The 23,448-nt window shown below is 47.2% G+C and overlaps 1 protein-coding gene across 1 annotated transcript in view; it reads right to left on the bottom strand.

The window, feature by feature from the left end:
* PSME4 (proteasome activator subunit 4) overlaps nt 1-23,448 on the bottom strand; it is a 230,265-nt gene that overhangs the window by 43,384 nt on the left and 163,433 nt on the right. Inside the window, exons 37-41 of the mRNA XM_045009566.1 lie at nt 18,472-18,576; nt 10,815-10,906; nt 9,647-9,778; nt 7,419-7,627; nt 6,951-7,036 (exon numbers count right to left, since the gene is read on the bottom strand). Coding sequence (XP_044865501.1) covers nt 6,951-7,036; nt 7,419-7,627; nt 9,647-9,778; nt 10,815-10,906; nt 18,472-18,576 — 624 coding nt within the window. The remainder of the gene's footprint in view (nt 1-6,950; nt 7,037-7,418; nt 7,628-9,646; nt 9,779-10,814; nt 10,907-18,471; nt 18,577-23,448) is intronic.

Below are 23,448 nucleotides of genomic sequence, written 5' to 3'. Positions count from 1 at the left end.
TTCCAGGTGACTCTCAAGCAGTATCCTTGGAGGTGGGCTTGGCATTCACAGATGTGCAACTTGTAATACTACTCTACCGAAGTTGGTGTCATCTCGGGCTTGCTGGGTAAGTGCATAGTGAGATGTGAACTTGTGAATGGACAACCAAGTGGCGGCCCTGCAGATATCTGGACTTGGCACATGGACCAGGAAGGCCGCCGCTGAGGCTTGCGCTCTAGTCAAGTGGCGATTAGAATCGCTGGTGGAGGCACTTTTGCCTGATCATAGCAAAATCGGTTTGGTCCTTTCGATGTAGAAAGGTGGCGTTCTCCTGATGTCCAGGGAGTGCAACCTACATTCCTCCTCAGACTTATGAGGCTTTGGGAAGAAAACTAGCAAAAATATGTCCCAGATTGTGTGAAACTGTGAAACCATCTTGGGCAGGAAAGCCGGATGTGGCTGCAGCTGGACCTTGTCCATGAAAATTACCGTATAGGGCTGGGTCTGAGGTAAGTGCCCTAATCTTGGAGACCCTTCTGGCAGAAGTTATTGCCACCAGGAATGTCACCTTCCAGGAGAGCAGAAGAAGGGAACAGGATGCCAAGGGGTCAAAGAGAGCTCTCATGAGCTGCACGAGCACGAGATTCAGGTCCCACCAAGGGACGGGTTCCGGACCTGGGGGTAGAGTTGCTCCAGACCTTTCAAGAAATGGATAGTCATGTTATGAATGAAGACCGACTGCCCTGGAATGCAGGGTGAAAGGCCGATATGGTGACCAGGAGGACCTTAACTGATGAAAGGGATAAGCCCTGGAGCTTGAGATGCATAAGGTAGTCCAAGATTGCCTGCAGTGAGGCCTGTTCAGGCCCAGCATGTGAATCATTTCCATTTGGCCAGGTAGGCTGCTCTAGCGGAGGTCTTTCTACTATCCAGTAGGACCTTCTGGACGTGGGCTGAACACTCCTGCTCTTTAGCATTCAACCATGCAGCAACCAAGCTGTTAGGTACAGAGCTGCTAGATTCGGGTGCAGGAGCCTGCCATGATTCTGGAATAGGAGATCCAGCCAGAGGGGCAGCTGCAGTGGGGTCATTACCGACAGGTCCATCAGCGTGCTGAACCAGTGTTGGCGAGGCCAAGCCAGGGCTATCAGGATAACTTTGGCCTTGTCCTGCTTGATCTTCATGAGAACTCTGTAGGAAAGCGTACATCAGAGCCCCCAACCACAGGAGTAAGAAGGCATCCAACACCGAGCCCCTGTCGATCCCCCAAAATGGGCAGAACAGGTGGGATTTCCTGTTCTGGTGAGTCACGAATAAGTCCACCTGGGGAAATCTCCATTTTCAGAAGATCCTGCTGACCGTTTCGGGGTGAGTGACCATTCGTGGCGAGATAAGAAGGCTCTGCTGAGGTGATCTGCTAATATGTTCCTGGTACAGGGGAGCTTCGCTGCCACAAGATGAATGGCATGCTGCACACAGAAGTCCCAGAGCCAGAGGGCTTCCTGGCAAAGGGCTGACGACCTGGCTCTCCTGTGTTTGTTGATATAAATAAAACATCATGGCGGTGTTGTCTGTCAGGACTTGAACCACCTTACCTTGTAAGTGGGACTGAAAAGCCTGACAGGCCAAGCGAACTGCTCTGAGTTCCCTGACATTTATGTGAAGGGAGCGGTCGACCCCAAATCAGCTTGTCCAGGTGGGCTCCCCAGCCCAGGTCCGAGGTGTTGGAAACCACTTAGCGATAGGGATGGGGCCTTCGAAGGGAACTCCCTGCAACACTTATGCGGGGTCCAACCACCATGCCAGTGATGACCAGATGCGGTCCAGCACCTTGACTACTGGTTTCTAGGTTTTGCCTGAACACTCATGCCAGCCACGCCTGCAGCAGCCAGAAATGGAGCCGGGCATGACAGACCACGTAGGTATATGCTGCCATGTGACCTAGCAACTTTAGGCAAATGAGAAATCACATCTGACATAGCTCAGAAATGGGCCTCCAAAAGGAAGGCTCTGGCCCATGTGGAGTCAAGGACTGCCCCGATAAACTCTATTCGTTGCACTAGTATGAAGGTCAATTTCTTTTCATTCACTAACAGGCCCAGATCATGACAGGTAGAACACACCAGATAGAGGCTGTTCTGCACTTGGATCCCTGATGAGTCTGCTCTTGATGAGCTAATTGTCCAGATAAGGCTAGTCCTGGACCTCTCCCCCGCAACGCATCAGGTAAACGGCTACCGGGGCCATGGATTTTGTAATACCTGCGGGGCCGTGGAGAGGACAAAGGGTAGTGTCGTGAATTGGAAGTGGTGCTGGCCCACCAGAAAACCAAGGAACTGTGTGTCCTTGGAAGATAGAAATATGAAAATAAGTGTCTTTCCAGTCAAAAGTGGCATACCAGTCTCCCGGATCCAGGGAGGGGATAATGGAGGCCAGTGAAACCATACAGAAGTTCAACTTCTTGAGGTATTTGTTGAATTGCCACAGGTCCAGAATGGGTCTTAGGACCCCTTTTGCCTTCCGGATCAGGAAACAGCGGGAGTAGAATCCTTTCCCCCTCATTTCCTGAGGGACCCACTCCATTGCCCCCAGTTGCAGGAGGTTGTCTATCTCCTGAACGAGGAGTTGCTTGTGAGAAGGGCCCCTGAAGAGGGACGGGAAAGAGGGGGCAGTGGGGAGGGTGGCTGAGAATTGGAGGGTGTAGCCCAGCGATATAATTTCTAGCACCCAATGGTCCAAGGTAACCCACGACCAGGCCGAATGATAGGGACAGAGTCGTTTGAGGAAAGAATAGGGCAGATCAGGAGAGTTGACTGGGGCATTGCTCTTGAGTGAATGCTGAAAATGCACTCTTCTGGCCCCTGTGGTGTTTTTCCAGACCAGGTTGCGTAGGTGAACCGGAGGAGAAGGGGCGGTGATGACTAAAACTAGTGTCTCTATCCCTTCTTGTAGACCCCTGTCAAGACTGCCACGACCTTGGTGGCGGTGTGGCCGGAACTGCTTCCTCGCCAAATGAGGCTCACCCTAGTGAACAGAGAGTGGCCCAAGTGTACTTCAGTCCGTGCAGCCTCGCATCCATTTGCTCTGCAAAGAGTCCAATCCCATCAAACGGAAGATCCTGGATCGAGGACTGCATCTCCTGGGACAGGCCTGTGGTCTGAAGCCAGGAACTGTGCCTCATGATCACTGCTGAGGTGACCACTCTGGTCGCCGAATCGACTGCATCCCATGCCATTTGGAGGGGAACACCGAGCTGCTGTTGTACCCTCCTCAACAAGGACACATCCTGGGGCATGGAGTCCTTAAACTTATGGAGGGAGTCCCATAAATTAAAGCTATATCTCCCCAAAAGAGCCTAGTAGTTTGTGATTCTGAACTCGAGACTGGCCGTTGAACAAATTTCTCTCTCGAAAAGGTCCAGTCTCTTGGCCTAATTTTTAGCAGTGGAACTAGATTGCCCTTACTTGTCTTTCTCGTTGGCCACAGAAACATCCAATGACCCCCAGGGCGGGTGAGTGTACAAGTATTTGAACCCCTTCGCTGGGACAAAATACTTCTTTTCAGCTCTCTTGAAAGTGGGTGGCTCTGGAGAACAGCCACTTCACTTGCCTTCTGTGAGGCTCTCCTGGCTGGCTTGCCCTCGAAGGGAGCCTTTGCCAGGTCCATCGCCCCCTCTGGTGCTTGCTGTGCTGGGAGAGTCCTTTGCTATCTGGGCACTGGGAGGATGTTGACACTGCCATAAGTCTGGGTCCCCTAGTTCTCCCCAGAGTTGGTGGTGGATCCCTTGGGGGGGGAGGGGAGACGATATGAGGTCCCCCGTGGCTCTGGTGTGGGCAGGCGGCCCGAACACAGCCCTTTACCCAATGCCCCTTGGTCCTTCTTGCTTGGTGCCAGGTCCTGCTTTTTAGGCTTCTTTTTGGGCACCGGTGAAGGGGAGCGGTGCCGGGTAGAGCCTGGTGGTGGGGGTGCACTATGCACCAAGGCCGAAGTGCTGGGAGTTTCATCCAGCTGGGGTGGCTCCAAGGCTGGGAAGAGAGCAGCCTCCATGAGGAGGGCCCTCAAATGAATGTCACTCTTTTTTTGTGACCTGGGATGAAAGTTCTTACAGATACAACACTTTTAGCTGCCATGTGTGTCACTAAGAGGAATAGGCGCAGGGCTTAAAACCTGGCGACCAGGGCATGCCCCGCCTGGGCAAGGTCCCTTGCTGGGACCTTAACTTCCTAACTATAGTACTTAACAGCTACTTACTAACTACAGTAAACAAAACTATTTATAGCTGTAATACATGAAGTCGGAAAGATAAAGAAATTGCTGACCATTTGTGAGGCAAGGGAGAGAGGCGCTTCGACCAACCACCATGGGCGGTAAGAAGGAACTGAGAGGGCACAGGGCTGGTGGCGCCTGATGCCAGGGTTTGCCACACAGTTTTAGCCAGATCTAAGATGGCTTCATTGATTGGGAGGGCGATCTTCAAGGAGGATGAAGAGTGGAATATACTGATGAGCTGATGGTGTCTTTGACCTCCTCCAGTGGTATGTGGGGGGATCTGCTACTCTTTTTGCCAGCTCCAGGAATAGATGGAAGTTGTCTGCCATGTACAGTGGTGAAGGCATGGCCGCTTCGTCTGGGAAAGAGGAGGACATGGTTTTAGGTGTTACCTTCTCCTCCGTGTCCCCTTCTTATTCCTCTGTTTCCTGAGGCTCTGAGGCCCTTGAAGCCGTGGTTGAAGGAGTGTGCCTGGAGGATTGCTGGGCAATGCTTGAAGCTCATGAGGCAGGCAGTTGTTGTGCTTCCCGAAGGGCCCAGTATGGCCATTTTGGTGGCACAGGGCCTGGTGGAGATGCCCATTGGTGGCTGTACCAAGATGGTGGTAGTGTCATCTGCGGGTACATTCCTGAATCCTGTTGATAGTGGGTCTCATATGGAGCTTGGGAGGAGTACTGTGAAACCTCCTCAGACTAACTATCCGACCCCTCACTTGACAGTGGAGGGACATGTTATGATTGTGGGGATATGCCCCATGCTTGGCAAAGGCTCAGCCTTGTGATATTAGCACAGAGGGGCATCGAACTGGGTGCGTGTATCAGGCCCAGGTAACTGACCTGGGGAAATTCTGCTGGAATCTATCAACCTGATGTCGGTATAGATGGAGACCTCATCTGTACCTGTCTCCCTGGTGCCGTGTGGGTTATTGTCGCTGGTGGTACGAACGTTGACTGTCAGTATGCAAATTTTAACAACAATTCTCAATTAAAAGATTTGGCCAATGTAGTTTCTTTCTCTTACTGAAGAAAATGTATTAGACTTTAGTATATCACATTTTCTGATGTAACCAAACACTTTGTATTCTAAATTGAACAAAACAAGTATCTGCATCTCAATCCAACATTTCCGCTTGATATCAAATCAGACCATCTCATGAAAATATTAAACACAACAATTCTGGCCACACAAAAAAAAAAACACAACAAGACAGAACATAGAACACACAACATAATTTTTTGGTGCTGGTAGTGCCAAGGATACTGAGCGAGATGGCAAATGCTTTCGGCTATTCCTAGGCTTGTTGAGGGGACTTCCCACTCTCTTTTTTGACTTGTGAGAGGAGTCCCCAGTCTATTTCTTCACCCCATTATCTTTCAAAGTCAAAGGTTAAGGGGAAGAATCACGCCTGCCGGAAGGTAAGGGTCAGAGAGTTGCCTCCATAAAGATAATTTTTGGGCAAAACTCTGCCCTTACGGGATCTCTGCCAGAGCTGTCTTTTAAAAAGACTCTCTGTCTAATTTACATTCAGTATGCTGGAATTAATGATGAATCCCTTGTGAATTCTAAATTGAATGAAATTTGCTGTTCTTTTTCATAGCCTTAACAGTTGTGAAAAAGCCCACTTTGTTGCTTTTTGTGAAGAAACTGCTGTCTATGAATTTAATTTGATCTTAATATAACTATAGGGACTGTTTCCACCACTGGAGAGAAAAAAATGTGAAGATGGTGATATTCCAAGTCTAAAGGTACTTGTGTCTATTCACAGTGACTTATGTCTCCACAGTTAGGACAGAAAATTCTGTTTGATTTGGGGATGTGCAGAAGAAAGAGGGAAAAGAGAACAATTAATAAACAAAGCCACACTTAACTGAGAAAGCAATCAGTTTGCAAATCTGTATTCTTATGATTCAGGATAAGTGCTACTCACTACAGAGAACTACAGACAGGCTGGACAGTATAATCTAGAGAAAGCCTGCTAAGAAAAAAAGGTTCCTTACATCAACTTCACATTTTAGGCCAAAGGCCAACTGCTGTCCCATTCTATGCAGTGGTGGTGAAATGAGCTGTCTCAACTTATGGATGGTAGGAGACTACAGGAGCCCACCAAGACCTACAGAATAATTCCATCTTCGAAAAAATAAGATTCTCACACCTGCCAACACTATCGTGTTGAAGTAACAGCAGAAGAAAACAGTTTAAGTGACTACACTCTGTAATCTTTTAGAACACTGCAGCTCAACAGCACTGCATAAAGAGTTTCTGAAGTATGAAACTGAATAGTGGTCTGCTGGACACTGCACTACTTCCTTTACCAAGTGTCCCCATAATGTCTCTGCATTCAGAAACTCTGGCCAAGTTCTGCCTGTTCACTGTAAGAGCATACACCTGAAGAATATCTGGATCTCTCTGCACTCTCTCAGCATTTTGAAACAGCTCAGGATTCCTCCATAAGATCAGTCATATATTTCTATGTGCAAGAATGGGAGGATGTATCAGAAAAAGGCTAGATCAATGGTTCAGAAGTACACTATCAGTTTCACACATAAGCAAAGGAGGATGTTGGGGCAGAATTTGGCCATTCATATATATGCACAGTTTTCTATTTAAAAAAAAATCAATTTTAACATTGCTTTTTATTCATTTATTTTTATAACCTGTTTTAAACCAAATGTGACTAAAAGCTCAGTAATTAAAACGGGTACCTTGAAAAACAAAGGTAAGAGTTGGAGTTGTTCTGTGACAGCTGTGGAGAAGGACCGACCTGCACTTGCCATCAACCACTTCAGGACTGTTTATAAAAAGACAGAAATACTTACTGAATAACAAGGTTAACAAGCAAAATGACAAATGTATGGGCCAAATTCACTACTGGCATATCCCACCAGATTTCCAGAGGTCAGTGAAGTTGCATCAACAGTAAGTTCAGCCCTGTATTCTTATGTTAGAGCCCATGAGTTTTCATTAGAATAATTATTATTCAAGATATGGTCATGTAATTTGGACTAAGTTACACATTAACACAGTCCAACCTACAAGAGGTACAGACACCTCTTTAGTATAAAGCAAATGTAACAAAGGCACATTGTAAGTAAGCCACTTGCAGCACTCAATCATAATTCTGTGCAGCCAAACATATTGTCTGTTTTCACAAGTTAAATTCCATAACTCACTGGTTTTCAAGAGTTTAATGCCCTGAGTTCGCTCATCTTGTTCACCAACTCCATTCTCTTCCATAACGTGGTTCTGAATTTCTTCATCCACTTCCATAAGAGGTTTGAGTTTTTCATGTATTCGTGTAGTGAACTCATGGACATGAGGAGACTTTGTTGGAGCAGTATTTGGCAAGGAAACATCTATCATGAATATGTAGGTCAAAACACTAAAAATAAATAACAGAAAGAAACCAGTTAAATGTGTTCAGTGGCTATTTGCTGCATTTTACTAGTTGAAATTTAATACTTTTCTGAAATTTAAAATTTCTTCCTGTAGACCACATAAAATAAATAAAACCAAATGCTATCTGAAACAGAATGCAATATCATTAAAAGCAGCAAAGAGTCCTGTGGCACCTTATAGACTAACAGACGTTTTGGAGCGTGAGCTTTCGTGGGTGAATACCAACTTTGTCGGTTGCATGTAGTGGAAATTTCCAGGGGCAGGTGTATATATATATGCAAGCAAGAAGCAGGCTAGAAATTACAAGGTTAGTTCAATCAGGGAGGATGAGGCCCTCTTCTAGCAGTTGAGGTGTGAAAACCAAGGGAGGAGAAACTGATTTTGTAATTGGCAAGCCATTCACAGTCTTTGTTTAATCCTGAGCTGATGGTGTCAAATTTGCAGATGAACTGAAGCTCACATCTCAACTGCTAGAAGAGGGCTTCATCCTCCCTGATTGAACTAACCTCGTTATCTCTAGCCTGCTTCTTGCTTGCATATATATATACACACCTGCCCCTGGAAATTTCCACTAAATGCAGCCGACGAAGTGGGTATTTACCCACGAAAGCTCATGCTCCAAAACATGTTAGTTTATAAGGTGCCACAGGACTCTTTGCTGCTTTTACAGATCCAGACTAACACGGCTACCCCTCTGATACTTGCAATATCATTGTGATTCAGATCTTTGCCTCAATTTACGGCATTACACCATAGGAGTAAAATGCACCAAGACAAATACCCTCAGTATACTGAGCCGCTTCACTATATATACACACATCTATACCTCAGTGAAAACATGAGGAAAACTATTAATTGAGGGCTTAAGAACTGTTTTCACTTAATGAGAGAGAAAGTGAAAGAATCAAGGGGGGAAAAATGCTATGGCTTCTACTTTTAATGAATTCACATTTGTCATCTTTGACAATGTCTATCTATGGCATTTGGAATCTTATTTGGCCTGTAGGTAACTTGATATCCTGTAGTAGAATTATTTTTCTTATTTCCGACAAACATGCTATTTTGCATACTGTACATGAAAAGATATGCTGTTTACTTATAACTCTTTCTGGAAGGTTGCAAACTGTGTAGACACACAAAATGAATCATACAGTAATAAATGGTTTAAAAAAAACTGGCTATGTTTAGTCTTGAGAAACAAAGACCGAGGGGAAACCTGATAACAATCTTCAAATATGTTAAGGGCTGTTCTAAAAAGGATGGTGATCAATTGTTCTTCATGTCCATTGAAGGCAGGACAAGAAATAATCACCATAATCTGCAGCACAGGAGATTTAAGTAGATATTAGGAAAAACTTTATAATCATAAAGATAGTTAAGCACTGGAATAAGCTTCCAAGGGAAGATGTGAAATCCCTGTGATTGGAGGTTTCTAAGGACAGGTTCGTCAAATACTTGCCATGTATAGTCTAGGACTGTGTATTTGGTTCTGTTTCACCATGTGGGGCTGACTAGATGACCTCTCAAGGTACCTTCCAGCCCTACATTGCTATGATTCTAGATTATTCTATGACTATAAAGATTTCTAGAAAAACCCACTCTAGCACATCTGAAACCCATTATTCATTAGTTATAGGTTCTACTTGTTACAATTTAATAGACTTTCACTTAGGCGCCTAGATGGTTTTGAAAATTTTACTCATTTGGTCTGGCTGGGGTTGGGTACAGTTCATTTGTTTCTAGAGGTTTAGAGCTCTTCCAGTGTGAAAATGAGAGGTCACTTGAGAATCAAGACATCACCTTATGTTTACAAAAAGTGCCTTTTAAATAGCAATTTATGGGTACGTTATTTTTGGAAGATATTATTTATTTGTATTCTGGTAGTACACACATATGTTCACATACCTAGGAAGACAGTCATCATCCAAAGAAAAAAAATAATACTTGAGTATTCAATGCATATGAACAGAACAAAGAAAGTTCTTCAGAAGAGAACACTAACCTTCCAATTCTTTCTCTGACATTTTTGTAAACCTGGGTGAGTTTAGGTTCCAAGTACTTTAGTAACCTGTGCAACAGCTCTGGTACTCTCCATTCTTGCTGTGCAAGGCCACCTTGCAATACGTAGAGTCGGCTAGAAATTGGAACACGAAGGCTTTAGTTAGCTTTATGGTATTGACAATTGCAACTTATTTTTTTCCAAGTCTTGTTTTTAATGATTTACATACATCCATGAACTACAGATACACAAGAGTATAAAAGCTTTTCAATCACAAAATGAGAGTAACGACTACAATACTGCTGTTACGTCGACACCACAGTTCCACAATAGTTATGGGTCTCAAACTTATTTAAATCGCCCCCCCCTTTCTTTGTGTCTGTAGTCATTCACGCCCCTCCCCACCCCCACTACATATACTGCCACCCAACTCTGAAGGCAGAGTGGAGAGCAGCGGCTGCTGGTCAAATGCCCAGCTTTGAAGGCAGCTACATGCCAACTGCAGCACAGAAGTAAGGGTGGCAATGTGAAAAGTGCTATTGACAAGTATCACTTTTCAGAGCAGACTTAGAGGTAAGGGTGCAGCAGTGCAGAATTAAGGGAGGAAATGTGAAAAGTTTTATTTGTCAATATCACTGTTAATAGCAGACTCAGCGTCCCATTGCCACCCTTCTGTGCTGCTGCTGCTGCCGCTCCGGGGCTGACCTCTTTATCCCTACCTCCCGGGTGTGCACGGCCCTTCTGCATGAGCCCCAGCCATCAGGGGCTGGCAGCCAGAGTTCTTAAAAAAAAAAAAAAAAACCCCAAAAAAACACACACACACAGCTAGCACCTTCCTTGACACATTCAGGAGATGCGCTCCATAGTTTGAGAATCGCTGTCCTAACTGAATCCAATTAATCATAGTGATGTGCTTTAAGCAATGTTTTTCCCCTCGGGGCCCTACTGTACCCATGGGGAACTACGGATAGGAGGGGAAGGGCATCACAAGGAACTACAACTAAGACAGATTCTTGTGTGGGATGTTCAAGTATAGGATTAGACTCTGTGCCCTTCCACCCACCTTGCAGTGGCCAATCACAATATACTCTGAGTGAACTTTATCCACATCTCTTACATTTGTTCATGCTTTACCCATCAACTCTAAAGCAGTTTGAAGGTAACATTTTACCATGCATCTACAAATGATCCTCCTTCACCACTCAAAGGAGACTCCAACAACAGCTCAAATAACCAGTGCAGTTTCCGAGGATCTCTGCTCTCCTGATAAAGAAAGTTACAAATCAGTAACTGGAATACAGAGGAATTCGGTGATTCTACTTTAAGCCATTTAAAAAGAAAGATAATTAAATATTTGTATTAAATGTTCTTTAGGTTCCTATGCATGTATTATTACATAAGTGAAGAGTGTTTTGCTTTTCTCAAAATTAGGGTCCAATCCAAGAAAAATAAAATCAGGATCATAGAGATATGTGGCATTCTAATCATATGTAGTAATACAAATATTTATTACAAATTGCTTGGTAAACTACAGTGATTTTAAAATGGTGTTATTTTAATTTCTATGGCATTTTAAAGGATGTAATCTAGTTATGAAAAACTATTAATATTTAGTGTAGAGAAACCTTACTAGATATAAGGTCTGGTCTACACTAGAAAAAAAAAAAAAAGGTTACCTACCTTTTCGTAACTGTTGTTCTTCGAGATGTGTTGCTCATGTCCATTCCATTCTAAGTACGAGTGCGCTCATGTGCACAGTCGTCTGAGATTTTTGCCTTAGCAGTATCTGTAGGATTAGCTGTAGTGCCCTCTTGAGTGCTGCGCTCATGCGTTGGTATATTAGGTGCTGCCAACCCTACGCCCTCTCAGTTCCTTCTTGCTGGCAACTCCGACAGGGTCAGGAGAGCTGATAATGGAATGGACATGAGGAATACATCTCAAAGAACAACAGTTACAAAAAGGTAGGTAACCGTTTTTTATTTTTCGAGTGCTTGCTCATGTCGCTTCCATTCTAGGTGACTCACACTGCTCAACCGAAGCCAGCATTGTCCCAGGCCTGCTGGGTAAATGCGTAATGGGATGTGAACGTGTGGACAGACGACCATCTGGATGCCCTACAGCTGTCCTGAATAGGCACTTGGGCTAGGAAAGCTGCCGAGGAGGCTTGCACCCTGGTTGAATGTGTGGTTACAATTTTCGGAGATGATCAGAACAGCAGTGAATACAGGCAGTGATACAAGAAAAAATTCTTTGAGTGGACACTGGATGACCTTTCATCCTGTGGGCCACCACGACGAACAATTGTGTCGACTTGCGGAATGGCTTGGTCCTTTCAATGTAGAAGGCTAGCGCCCTCCTAACATGTCAGGAATGCAATCTACGCTCCTCCTCCAACTTATGCGACTTTGGAAAAAGACAGGTAAGTAAAAGTCCTGGCCCGTATGCAACTGCGAGACCATCTTGGGCAGGAAAGCCGGGTGTGGCCGCAGCTAGACCTTGTCTTTGTAGAAGACTGTATAGGGTGGCTCCGAGGTAGAAGCCCTAATCTCGGAGACCCGGTGGGCAGATGTTATCGCAACTAGGAATGCAACCATCCAGCACAGGAGAAGGAGAGAGCAGGAAGCCAGAGGCTCAAAGGGGGGGGGGGTCCCGTGAGCCGTAACAGCACAAGATTCAGGTCCCATGGTGGAATGGGGTCCCTGACACGTGGGTAGAGGCGCTTGAGGCCCTTGAGGAACTTGGCAGTCATGTCCTGGGCGAAAACTGACCTACCCTTGAGCAGCGGATGGAAGGCCAAGTGGACCTTGACAGATGAAAGGGACAGGCCTCGGAGCTTGAGATGCAGAAGGTAGTTCAGGATCAACTGCAGCAAAGCCTGCTCGGGCCGAATAACTTTATCCAAGGTCCAACAAGTGAACCACTTCCAGATAGGTTGCTCTGCTGGAGGGCTTTCTGTTGCCCAACAGGACCTGCTGGACAGCAACCAGGTGCAGCGCCACCAGATTCGGACGCAGAAGACTGCTGTGGTTTTGGGGCAGCAGGTCCAGCCTGAGCAGCAGCTGTAACAGAGCAGCCAGCAGGAAGTCCAGCAGCATGCCGAACCTAAGCTGGTGCTATGAAGATCACCTTCACCCTGTCCTGCTTGATTTTCATGAGAACTCTGTGAATCAGTGGCGCCGGAGGGAAGGCGTACAACAGAGGAGGACCACAGGAGCAGAAAACTGTCTGACAGGGAGCCTCTGTCAATTCCCAGAATTGAGCAGAAAAAGTGGCATTTCCTGTTCTGCCTGAATGCAAACAGGTCCACCTGGGGAGTTCCCCACCTCTGGAAGATGAAACTGGCCAATAGAGGGACCATTTGTGGCGAGATGAGAAGGTCCTGCTGAGGCGATCTGCCAAAGTGGTTCCTGGCCCTGGGGAGGCGTGCGGCTACGTGATGGATGCCATGTTGTACACAGTAGTTCCAGAGCCTGAGGCCTTCCTGGCAAAGAGCAGATGACCAGGCCCTGCCTTGCTTGTTGATACAAAACATATCCTCTGTATTGTCCGTCAGGACCTGGACCATCTTGCTTTTTATGCGAGGTAGGAAGGCTTGACAGGCCAGGCGAATCGCTCTGAGCATCCTAATATTGATGCATAAGGAGCATTTGTGACTTGACCAACGACCTTCCATGTTGAGATCTCCCAGGTGGGCTCCCCATGCCAGGTCTGAGGCATCAGAGACGAGGGTCACCAACGGCGACGGAGCTGCAAAGGGAACCCTCTAACACTGATGCAGGATTCCACCACCATGTGAGTGACAGCAGTACGTGGTCCAGGACCCTGACCACATGGTGCATGCTGTTTCTGTTGGGGACGAGACCGACACCAGCCATGCCGGTAGGGGCCCGAGATGGAGCCGTGCATGCCAGACCATGTAAGTGCAGGCTGCCATGTGGCCCAACAATCATAGGCACGTGTGAGCGATGATGAGAGGGTGGGCTTGTATGCACGAGATCAGGTCCGCCATGGCTTGGAATTGAGCTTCAGGGAAGAAGATTCTGGCCTGAGTAGAGTAGAGGACCATTCCAATGAACGCTACACGTTGTACAGGCATTAAGGCCGATTTTTTTCTCATTTTTCCAGCAGCCTCAGGTCTCGACAGGTGGAGCAAACCAGATCGAGATACCACCGCATCTGATTCCGGGACCGGCTCTTCACTAGCCAGTTGTCAAGGTACGGATACATTTGCACCCTTCAGTGCCTCAGGTAGGCGGTCACTGGTGCTACGCACTTTGCAAACACTCTCGGGGCTGACCAGAAACTGAAGGGCAGCGAACTGAAAATGGCAGTGGCCCAACCCAAAACAGAGGACACACCCGTGCCCCGGGAAAATGGAAATATGCGTCTCTCAAGTCAAGGGTGGTGTACCAGTCTACCGGATCCAGGGAGGGAATAATGGAGGACAGCGAGACCATGCAAAACTTTAACTTCTTGAGAAGCTTGTTGAGGCAGTGCAGGTCCAGAATGGGTCTGAGGCACCCTTTTGCTTTGGGATTAGGAAATAGCAGGACAAGAACCCTTTTCCCCTCATGTCTGGAGGGATCTCCAGGTGTAGGAGGCTCTCAATTTCCTGAAAAAGGAGTTGCTCATGAAATGAGTTCCTAAAGAGGGACGGGGTAGGGGAGTGGGAGAGAGAGTCGGCCACGAACTGCAGGGTTAAAGCTGAAGATGCTATGTCGAGCACCCAACGGTCTGAGGTCAGCCACAACCAGGCTGACTGGAAGGGGTGCAGGAAGTTGAGAAAAGGGCAAAGGGGTGGATTCAGGGGAGTGACTGGGGTGCTGTCCTTGTGTGCATCCTCAAAACACCAGTTTTTGGCTTCCTTGGCCTCTAGAAGAACTAGGCTGGGCGAGGAATGGGAAGACGAAGGGTGACACGATTGAAATCCTTTGTCTCTTTCCTTCCTGTAGAAGCTGGACTGGGGGACGCCCCAGGACCTCGACGGAGGCAGTGAAGGAAGGAATGGCTTTCTAGCCTTCTGAGGGGTGTGAAAGCCCAGGAAATGGAGGGTGGCACATGCGTGTAAGGCCATGGAGCCAGGCATCAGTCAGCTCCCTCAAATGGAAGGTCCTGAAGGATACTCTGCATCTCCTGGGACAACCCAGAGGACTGTAATCACGAGCTCAGCCTCATGACCACTGCGGAGGCGACTACCTGATCGCTGAGTCTGTAGCATCTCAGGTGATCTGGAGGGTGCCTCTCGCCACTGCATTGCCCTCGTCCACCAAGACGGCGAACTCCTGTGCTTGGTCCTTTGGGAGGCCCTCCTTGAACATGCTGATGGAGTCCCACAGGTTGAAGTTGTACCTGCCTAGCAGGCCCTGATGGTTAGACACCTGAAACTGCAGACTGGTGGTCCAATAAATTTTCTTGCCAAACAAGTCCAGCCTCTTGGTGTCTTCATTTTTCAGTGTGCCACTCGCCTGTCCCTTTCGTTGCCAGCAGACACAACCAGGGATCCCCCTGGAGGGTGGGTGGCAGGTACTCAACCCCCTTTGCAGGGACAAAGTACTTCTCTTCCGCCTTTTGGAGGTAGGCGGGATGGAAGAGGGGGGTCTGCCACATACACCTGGCAATTTTAAGGACCCCTGGGTGGACGGGCAATGCGACCTGGGCCGGGGTAAAGGAGGTATAACATTAAAGAGGTCATTGGACCCCTCTGCTAGCTCCTCGACCTCCAAGTAGGGTGGCAGCCACCATTTTGAGCAGGGCCTGGTGCTCCTTGACATCATCAGGGGGGTGGGGGGAGCTGCTTGTTTGTGAGGGGCCCGCCATTGACTGCACAGCATGGGGAGGTACAGCTTCCCCTTGCTCATCTGGGGACGGCTCCTTGGGTGTCAGTGCCTGTGTTGCCCCTGCATCGGATTCTGCACCGTGCTCCGACTTGGGTGCCAGCTATGCCGAGGCAGCTTGTCTGATGTGGCCTGGGAGGAACGGTGGGAGTACGGGACCGGCATAACAGGTATACTCCACGGGTTCCAGTACTGCCACTGAGCGGACCATTGCCCCTGCCTTCACACCGCTGCTGGAGGAGCCGCGCCGGTCTCACAGGCCAGTGGCAATTTGCCTTTTATAGGTGAGGGGCGGAAATCCCCTTCAGACTCGGACCATTGCCCTTCTGCTGACCAGGGCGGAGCTGTAGATGCCTGAGTCTGCTGACTGACTCTTGTTGGCGACCAGTAAGCAGAGGGCGAGGACCGGTGCCTGCCTGAAGAGAGGTACTGGCAAGCCGGAGACCGGTGCCATGACTGGGAATGATCCCGCACTGGGGGGATCGACACCTAGGAGACCGCCTAGGCCATGGTGATCTGCGATGTGGCGAACTCTGGTGGGAGACCGGATGGTACTATGGGTACCTGGATCAGTGTCGCGACTCAGGTGTCCTGTGCCTTGGCATCAGGGACCTGTGTCTTCTAACTGCGGACCGAGGCTGTGGTGCCAGGGATACGGTGATGGGGACCGACGCCTGCAGTCTGGGGATCGGGGATGTTCCACTGCTTTAGGGGGCGGTTCCATAACCGGCTTGTCCATAGATGCCAGGGCCTTCGCCAGGTCCATCACCTTGGTTGGTGTCTGCAGTAGTGGTCAGCCTACTTGCTCTTTGGCTGCTGGGCCTGCTTCGGGCAAAGATGACCCTACTAGTGGCTGGGACCTCTTACTGCTCCTGGGTGTCGGAGGCAGGTCCCTGGCTGGACTAGGGGGGCCAACTGCAGCGGTTCTCCCGAGCAGCTCCGGGGCAGGCACGTGGCCTAACACAGGTCTTTGCCCAAAGCCCCCTTTTTCTGCAGTGCCAATGGGCCCGTCGACTTCGACCACTTCTTAGACACTGTGGAGGGGGAATGGTCCCAGGTGGGTTCTGGTGCCGTGGGGCATTGCACGCCAGTGCTGAGGTGCTGGGCATGGAGCCTGACCAAGAGGGCTCCGAGGTAGGACGAAGCGTAGCCTCCATGAGAAAGACCCGCATGCGGATATCCCGCTCCTTCTGAGTTCGAGGGTGAAAGCTTTTGCAGATCCTGTTTCTGTGGGACTCCCCCAAACACTTTAAACAGCTCTTGTGGGGGTCACTAATGGGCATCGGCCTGCTGCACAATGAACATGGCTTAAAGCCTGGGGAATGGCACATGCCCCGCTCCAAGGTGAAGTCCCAGCCGGGACTCTAACTCCTAAACAACTACTTTAACACTTAACTTACAGGTCTAAGTACCTATCAATTGACAACAAAGGAGACAACAATGGACTGTAAGAACTAACTAACGCTCTTGTGATGCAAGACAAGGCGCTCTGACCAACCATCACGGGCGGTAAGAAGGAACTGAGAGGGCATAGGGCTGACAGTGATTAATATACCAACGCATGAGCGTAGCACTCAAGAAGGAGCTGCATCCGACCCTACGGATACCACCAAGGCAAAAATCTCAGACGACTGTGCATATAGGCACGTGCACACCTAAAATGGAATTGACATGAGCAAGCACTCAAAGAAGAATTAAGTCAGCTTAACTACGTTGCTCAGAGGTGTGAAAAATCCATACATCTGAGCGGCGGTGTTAAGCAGACCTACCCACCCCCCACCCCGGTAGACCGTGCTAGGTTAATGGAAGAACTCTTCTGTCAACCTAGCTACTGCCTCTTGGGGAGGTGGATTACTACACCATCAGAAGAACCCCTCCCGTCGCTGTGGGCAGCCTCTACACCGGTGGTTCTCAACCTTTCCAGACTACTGTACCCTTTTCAGAAGTCTGATTTGTCTTGCATACCCCCAAGTTTCACCTCACTTAAAAACTACTTGCTTACAAAATCAGACATAAAAATACAAAAAAGTGTTCACAGCACACTATTACTGAAAAATTGCTTACTTTCTCATTTTTACCATATCATTATAAAATAAATAAATTGTAATATAAATATTGTGCTTACATTTCAGCGTATAGTATATAGAACATTGTCATTGTCTGTATGAAATTTTAGTTTGTACTGAATTCGCTAGTGCGTTTTATGTAGCCTGTTGTAAAACTAGGCAAATATCTGGATGAGTTGATGTACCCCCTGGAAGACCTCTGCGTACCTCCAGGGGCACATGTACCCTAGTTGAGAACCACTGCTCTACACTGAAGTGGTGCAGCTATGTTGCTGTAGCATTTCAAGTGTAGACAAGCCCTTAAAGGTCAAAAAGCCACCCTATATAATGTTAATCTGCACTTACTGTAAAATCTTGTACACTTTGCACTTTTTATTTTATAAACTGAGGACAGTTCTGTGGTCTGAGCTTCAAAAGGAGATCAAGGAAAAATTCAGCACTAATGGTACAAGATTTTACAGTAAGTGCAGAGATTAATGTAATCGACAGCTAGTTCTTTACACTTTGCACTTTTTATTTTATAAACTGAGGACAGTTCTGTGGTCTGAGCTTCAAAAGGAGATCAAGGAAAAATTCAGCACTAATGGTACAAGATTTTACAGTAAGTGCAGAGATTAATGTAATCGACAGCTAGTTCTTACATAGCTATCACAAAACTAGAAAGCAGATGAAAGTGTGAACTATACTTCCAGAAGAAAAAGCATCCACAATTGTGAATGAGAAAATGCATTTTACTCTTTTCTGTGGGACTACAAGGATTAGTATGTAATGCAATTTTTAGGTTGTATTTACTACTCTGAATTTAATCCTAATACAATAAATCTAAATATTTTCTTCATAAAATTCTTGTTTACATATTACCAAAAATGTGTGTTTCATTTATTTTAACATGAATAATGAGCAAAGCTAAGAAATATGGAGAACTTACACAGGAAGTTGCTATACATGTTCCCCAATCATTATATGTTTCCACGGTAATATTGGATAAAGCTGTTCGAAGTAGTGGGCACAAAAGCATCCAAAGTTTCTCTACCTACTCAACAGAAAAGCAAAGGTGAGATTATGGATTTTGCCATGTATGACTCCTACTTAACTTCTATAACTCCCAACCCCTCAAAGAGAAATTTGCTTCTTACAGTAGCTCAACATTATTAGGATCCTGAAAAAAATTACCAGGAAAGGCAACAATTCAAACTGCCAACATCTCTTTCTACTTTATTTACAGGGTGCTCTGAACTACTGCTCAGTCAAGTTCACACATATGCAGCCTCTTAGGTCATTTCAGTTTAAGTACAATACTACTACAGGATTGCACACTTTGTTGTTTCTGCAGGCTGAGTGCTTTGTGCACACCAGGGACTCCTTGCATTCACCTAGTCTCTCCCCACGTTCCTTGTGTGCCACCCTCCCATCCCCTTCTATTTCTGCAATCACCCACCCCATCCTCCATGCCGGGTCTCTGTGTGCCCCCCCATTCTCACCCCATGTCCTCCCATGCAAAGGTTCTGTGTGTTCCCCAATCCCTCCTTCCCTCCTGTGCCAGGGACTCTGTGTCATCTCCATTCACTCCATTCTCCGCACCATTCTTATTCTTTCCTCTCCCTTCCATCTTCTCTCTTTCAGGATGTCTACATTATAAAACTGTATTGGGAAGATGGGCAAAGCTGAGATGGGGTTTTTGTTACACTGAAAGGTGTTACTGGCTGCCATCAAACAGCTCTTTGATCTATAGACAATTATTTACTCCTGGGGGAATTCTGCACCACTGCGCAACGTAGAATTTTGCAGAAATTAATGTTGTGCACACAAAATTCACCCCCCACCAAATGGGCTGCAGAGATGTTGGCCACCACTAGGGGCCGCTGGACCTGGCGCAGCAAAACCCACAAATAGAAGACAAGGCCGGGGGGGGGAGGGGCCAGAAAGAGATCCAGAGGATTCCCAGCAACTGCAGTACTTAGCATGCCCTGAAGGAAGGAGGCAGTGGCATGCAGGAAACTCCGTATAAGCCCAGACCCAGCATCAGGCTGTTTCTCTCTCTGGATCCCTGGGCTCTGGGGAGTAGGGGGTATATGAGAATGTCTGGGCTGGACGGGGCCCACAGCTGGGCTCTGGGTGTAGCGGATGTGAGTGCCTGGGCTGGGGAGGAGGGGGCTGCAGCTGGCCTCTGGGGGGCAGAGGGTGAGTGTCTGAGCTGGGGCAGATGCCGCTGGGCTTTGGGAGGGGAGGTGTGAGTTGATGGGCTGGGGGCCCTCCGCAGCTAGCCTCTGTGGGGGTAGGGGATGTGAGTGTCTGGGCCAAGGAGGGCCCCATGGCTGGGCTCTGTGGGGGGTGGTGGTGAGCATCTGGCCCCCTGGCTGGGCTCTGTGGGGGAGGGGGCAGAGAAACAGGAACTGGGTTATTGTAGGGGTTTCTTTAACTCTATTTCTGGGGGAATTTCTGTGTGTGTCTGTATTGTTACAAACATACTTGCTGACAGGTATTTTGAAATAAATTACCAAAATAAATGAAACTGGCATGATTATACAGCTTTATTTTGACAAATAAAATTGTAGAATTTTAAAACCTTGTGTGCAGAATTTTTAATTTTTTGGCGCAGAATTCCCCCAGGAGTAACAATTACACAGGTGGTTTAAGCTGCTGGGTCTACTAACCAGATGACAGAGGCTCTGTGTGTTTCCCCCATTTCCACCTTCTGGTTTTCCAATTTTCACCAAAATCAATACAGTTCTGCCCATTGATGCCCAGACTATTCCCTGAGTGAGGTAATATCTTTTATTGGACCAACTTGTGTTGAGTGAGACAAGCTTTCAAGCCAAAAAAAAAGCTCTTTTTCAGGCCCAGACATCAAAAGCTTGTCGCTCTCATCAACAGAAGTTGGTCCAATAAAAGATATTACCTCACTCACCTTATCTCTCTGATATCCTGGGACAAACATGCTACCACTACACTACATAGAATATTCTCTGAAATTTTAAAATTGATTGAATGTGGCATTCAAAAGTTGTCTAAACCAGTGATACTCAGACCTCAGTGGTTCAGGAGCCAAATTGGCAATCAACATTACCCAAAAGAGTCTCAGTAGTGTGAATACACTGTTTCATTTACTATAGTACTATATAGTCATATTTAAGCAGTATGCCAGGGGAATTATTTAGTTTATTTTTATATATATATATATATATATATATAAATTCTCACAGCAAAATGACTGACCAACTATTATTATTTCATCAACTACAAGTGGTTAATAACATAGCAAAAGCATCCCAATTAGTTAACAACTTAGATTGGTTAATAATTAAATCACACAGTGTTTTAATATCATGTGCTGCAAAGAACCATAGGAGATACATTAAAGAGCCACTTGTGGCTCAGGCACCTCAGCCTAAGTATCACTGGTCTAAACAGAGATATGCCATCAAAGTAAGTGTAAAGCCTCACAAGCTCAGCCAAACCCCCAAATTCAGATCTGCAAAGTGTTTTGGGAAGCAGTTTGTATGAGGTGCCATAGAAGGGAAATATAACAGCAGCAGCAATACATTGAGATCTTTGAACAGAATATACGTGGAAATGCAAAGTGCTCACCAAACTTCAGTGAATTAAGCCTCACAATACTTTTGATGTAGGATAGGGAAGTGTTATTTCCATGAGGAAATTGAGGAAGTCAAATCACTTGCCCAAGGTCACACAGCTAATCCCTGGAAATCACTCAGTGCAAGAGGCACCAATAGAACCCAGATCTCCTGATTTATAATTGTGAGATATAATTCCTAATGTTTCCAGCTGCCATCTATAAACTGTAGCAAGTAGTCCCAAGAATGTGATTTGCCATGAGATCAGCCTTCAAGGCAAATCTTCCATTATCTTATGGATGAAATTATCTTACATTTATATGGTGTCTTTCATCCCAAAGCACTCTGAAATGTAGTGACCTATGTAAGGAGCAAAATCTAGAATGTATATTTTGTCGAGTACAACATTTTTTAATTAAGAGACTTGAATTACCTTTCCAACAATCTCTTAATTTCTTAAATACTTCAAAGACTGTTAATGACTCATTTTCTCTATTACTAGATGGTGTTGGGGTTTGGGTGTACGTCAAGCAGGGGCGGCTCTACATATTTGGCCGCCCCAAGCAGTCAGGCGCGGGAGACGCCCCGGAGCCCCGGGAGCAGCGGACCTCCCGCGGGCATGACTGCGGAGGGTCCGCTGGTCGCGCGGCTCGGCTGGACCTCCGCAGCTGTGGACGGTTGGTTGGTCCGGCGGCTCCCAGTGGAGCTTCCGCAGTCATGCCTGCGAGAGGTCCAGCTGAGCCGCGGGACCAGCGAACCGTCCGCAGACATGCCTGCGGGAGGTCCACTGGAGCCGCGGGAGGAGCGCCCCCTCCGTAGTCATGCCTGCGGCAGGTCCGGTCGTCCCGCGGCTCGGCTGGACCTCCCGCAGGCATGACTGCGGCAGGTCCACTGGACCAGCCTGCCGCCCCTGCCGGCAAATGCCGCCCCACGTGCATGCTTGCGCGCTGGGGTCTGGAGCCGGCCCTGACGTCAAGAGGTTCTACTTGTTTAGTACACTTTCCAGAGATTGATCAGTTGATTCAAGATATAACGACTCAGTATTCTACATATTGTTTTAGAGCACAAAGGAAAATCCCAACAAATGACAGGGCACTTTTGTAGTCTCCAGTCTCAGATACTTTATTCCCATGTTTGCAACACAGTACCCTTAATTTTTTTTAATGCAGTAATAAGCAATGTATAGCTAATTATGTTAAAATTCATTTAAGGTGTTGTTTACATTACAAAATTTTGTTGGCAAAAGTTATGCCACTTAAATTAAAACTGCTGTTGCATGTCCGCACCAGCCCCTTGTGTCAGCAGAGTGCATACACACTAGTTGCTCTTGCTTTGACACAGAGAGCAGTGCACTGTGGTAGCTATTCCACTATGCAACTGGCCACAGGGTGTTTTGGGAAGAGTTGCATTGTCTCATGGGGCAGGTTCAGCATCACAGGATGCAGGTTTCTCAATCCCATTGTTCCCTTCCAGGGGCATCCTAGTAGACTGTCAGTTGCTTTTTCAACTGAAGTATGTAGGGTGAGGGAGAGGAGAGTGGTGTGCCTGGGGCAAGGAAGACAGCAGGCTGACCAACCTATCCTGAGGCAGGGGGACACCCCGCCATGTCAGCCCCCCGCTCTGCTTGGCACAAGAGTCTTTCCCGAAGCAGCCCACTCTGCCTGCCTGCGGTTCTGTGAGTTCCTCAGTTATCCCACAGCCTCCTCAGATGTCCTGGGGAACATCAACGCAGCACAGCAGTCCTCTCCTCCCCCAACCCAACCCCACCTTGCTTCCTGCAGCAGCAGTCGGCCTGCCTCTGTGTTCCTAGTGAAGGGCAGAACAGGTGCTTTCCAATGATTTGCTCTTTGTTCCCCAAGTGGAGCAGCACACTGAGCTGTTAGATACTTCCTGGAGCTTTGAAAAGGGAAGGGTGCATGCCTGCAGCACGCCAGAGATCAAAACAGTGAGCAGAGTAGTCACGGCAGGCATTGTGGGATACTGGGGAAAGCCAGTTCTGTCAACAAAACTAACAGCAATGTCTACACTGACGCTTTGTCGCTTTAACTTTGCCGCAAAAGGTTTTATGTTGAGGTGATTTTGTTTTGCCACCAAAAGTAGCTTTGTAGTGTGTACACTTCCCCTGTTTTGTTGGCAAAAGGCAGCCAACAATGCCTTTTGTCGATGTGAGACAAAAGTTTAAAGTTAATTTGCAGAAGTGAAGATTCAAATTCTAGGAAACCTAAAAATACATTCAGCACTATAGCAGGGTGAATTTTTGGAAAAATAGCCTATTCACACAAAAATGAAATGTCAGATGACCCATAACTGTGAATTTGACTGATTAGTTT

This window comes from Mauremys mutica, chromosome 3 (assembly GCF_020497125.1).
Source record: "Mauremys mutica isolate MM-2020 ecotype Southern chromosome 3, ASM2049712v1, whole genome shotgun sequence".
In the NCBI taxonomy this organism is placed as follows: Eukaryota; Metazoa; Chordata; order Testudines; family Geoemydidae; genus Mauremys; species Mauremys mutica.
Note: the sequence above shows the minus strand (reverse complement) of the source record. Positions and strands in the feature narration are given on the sequence as shown.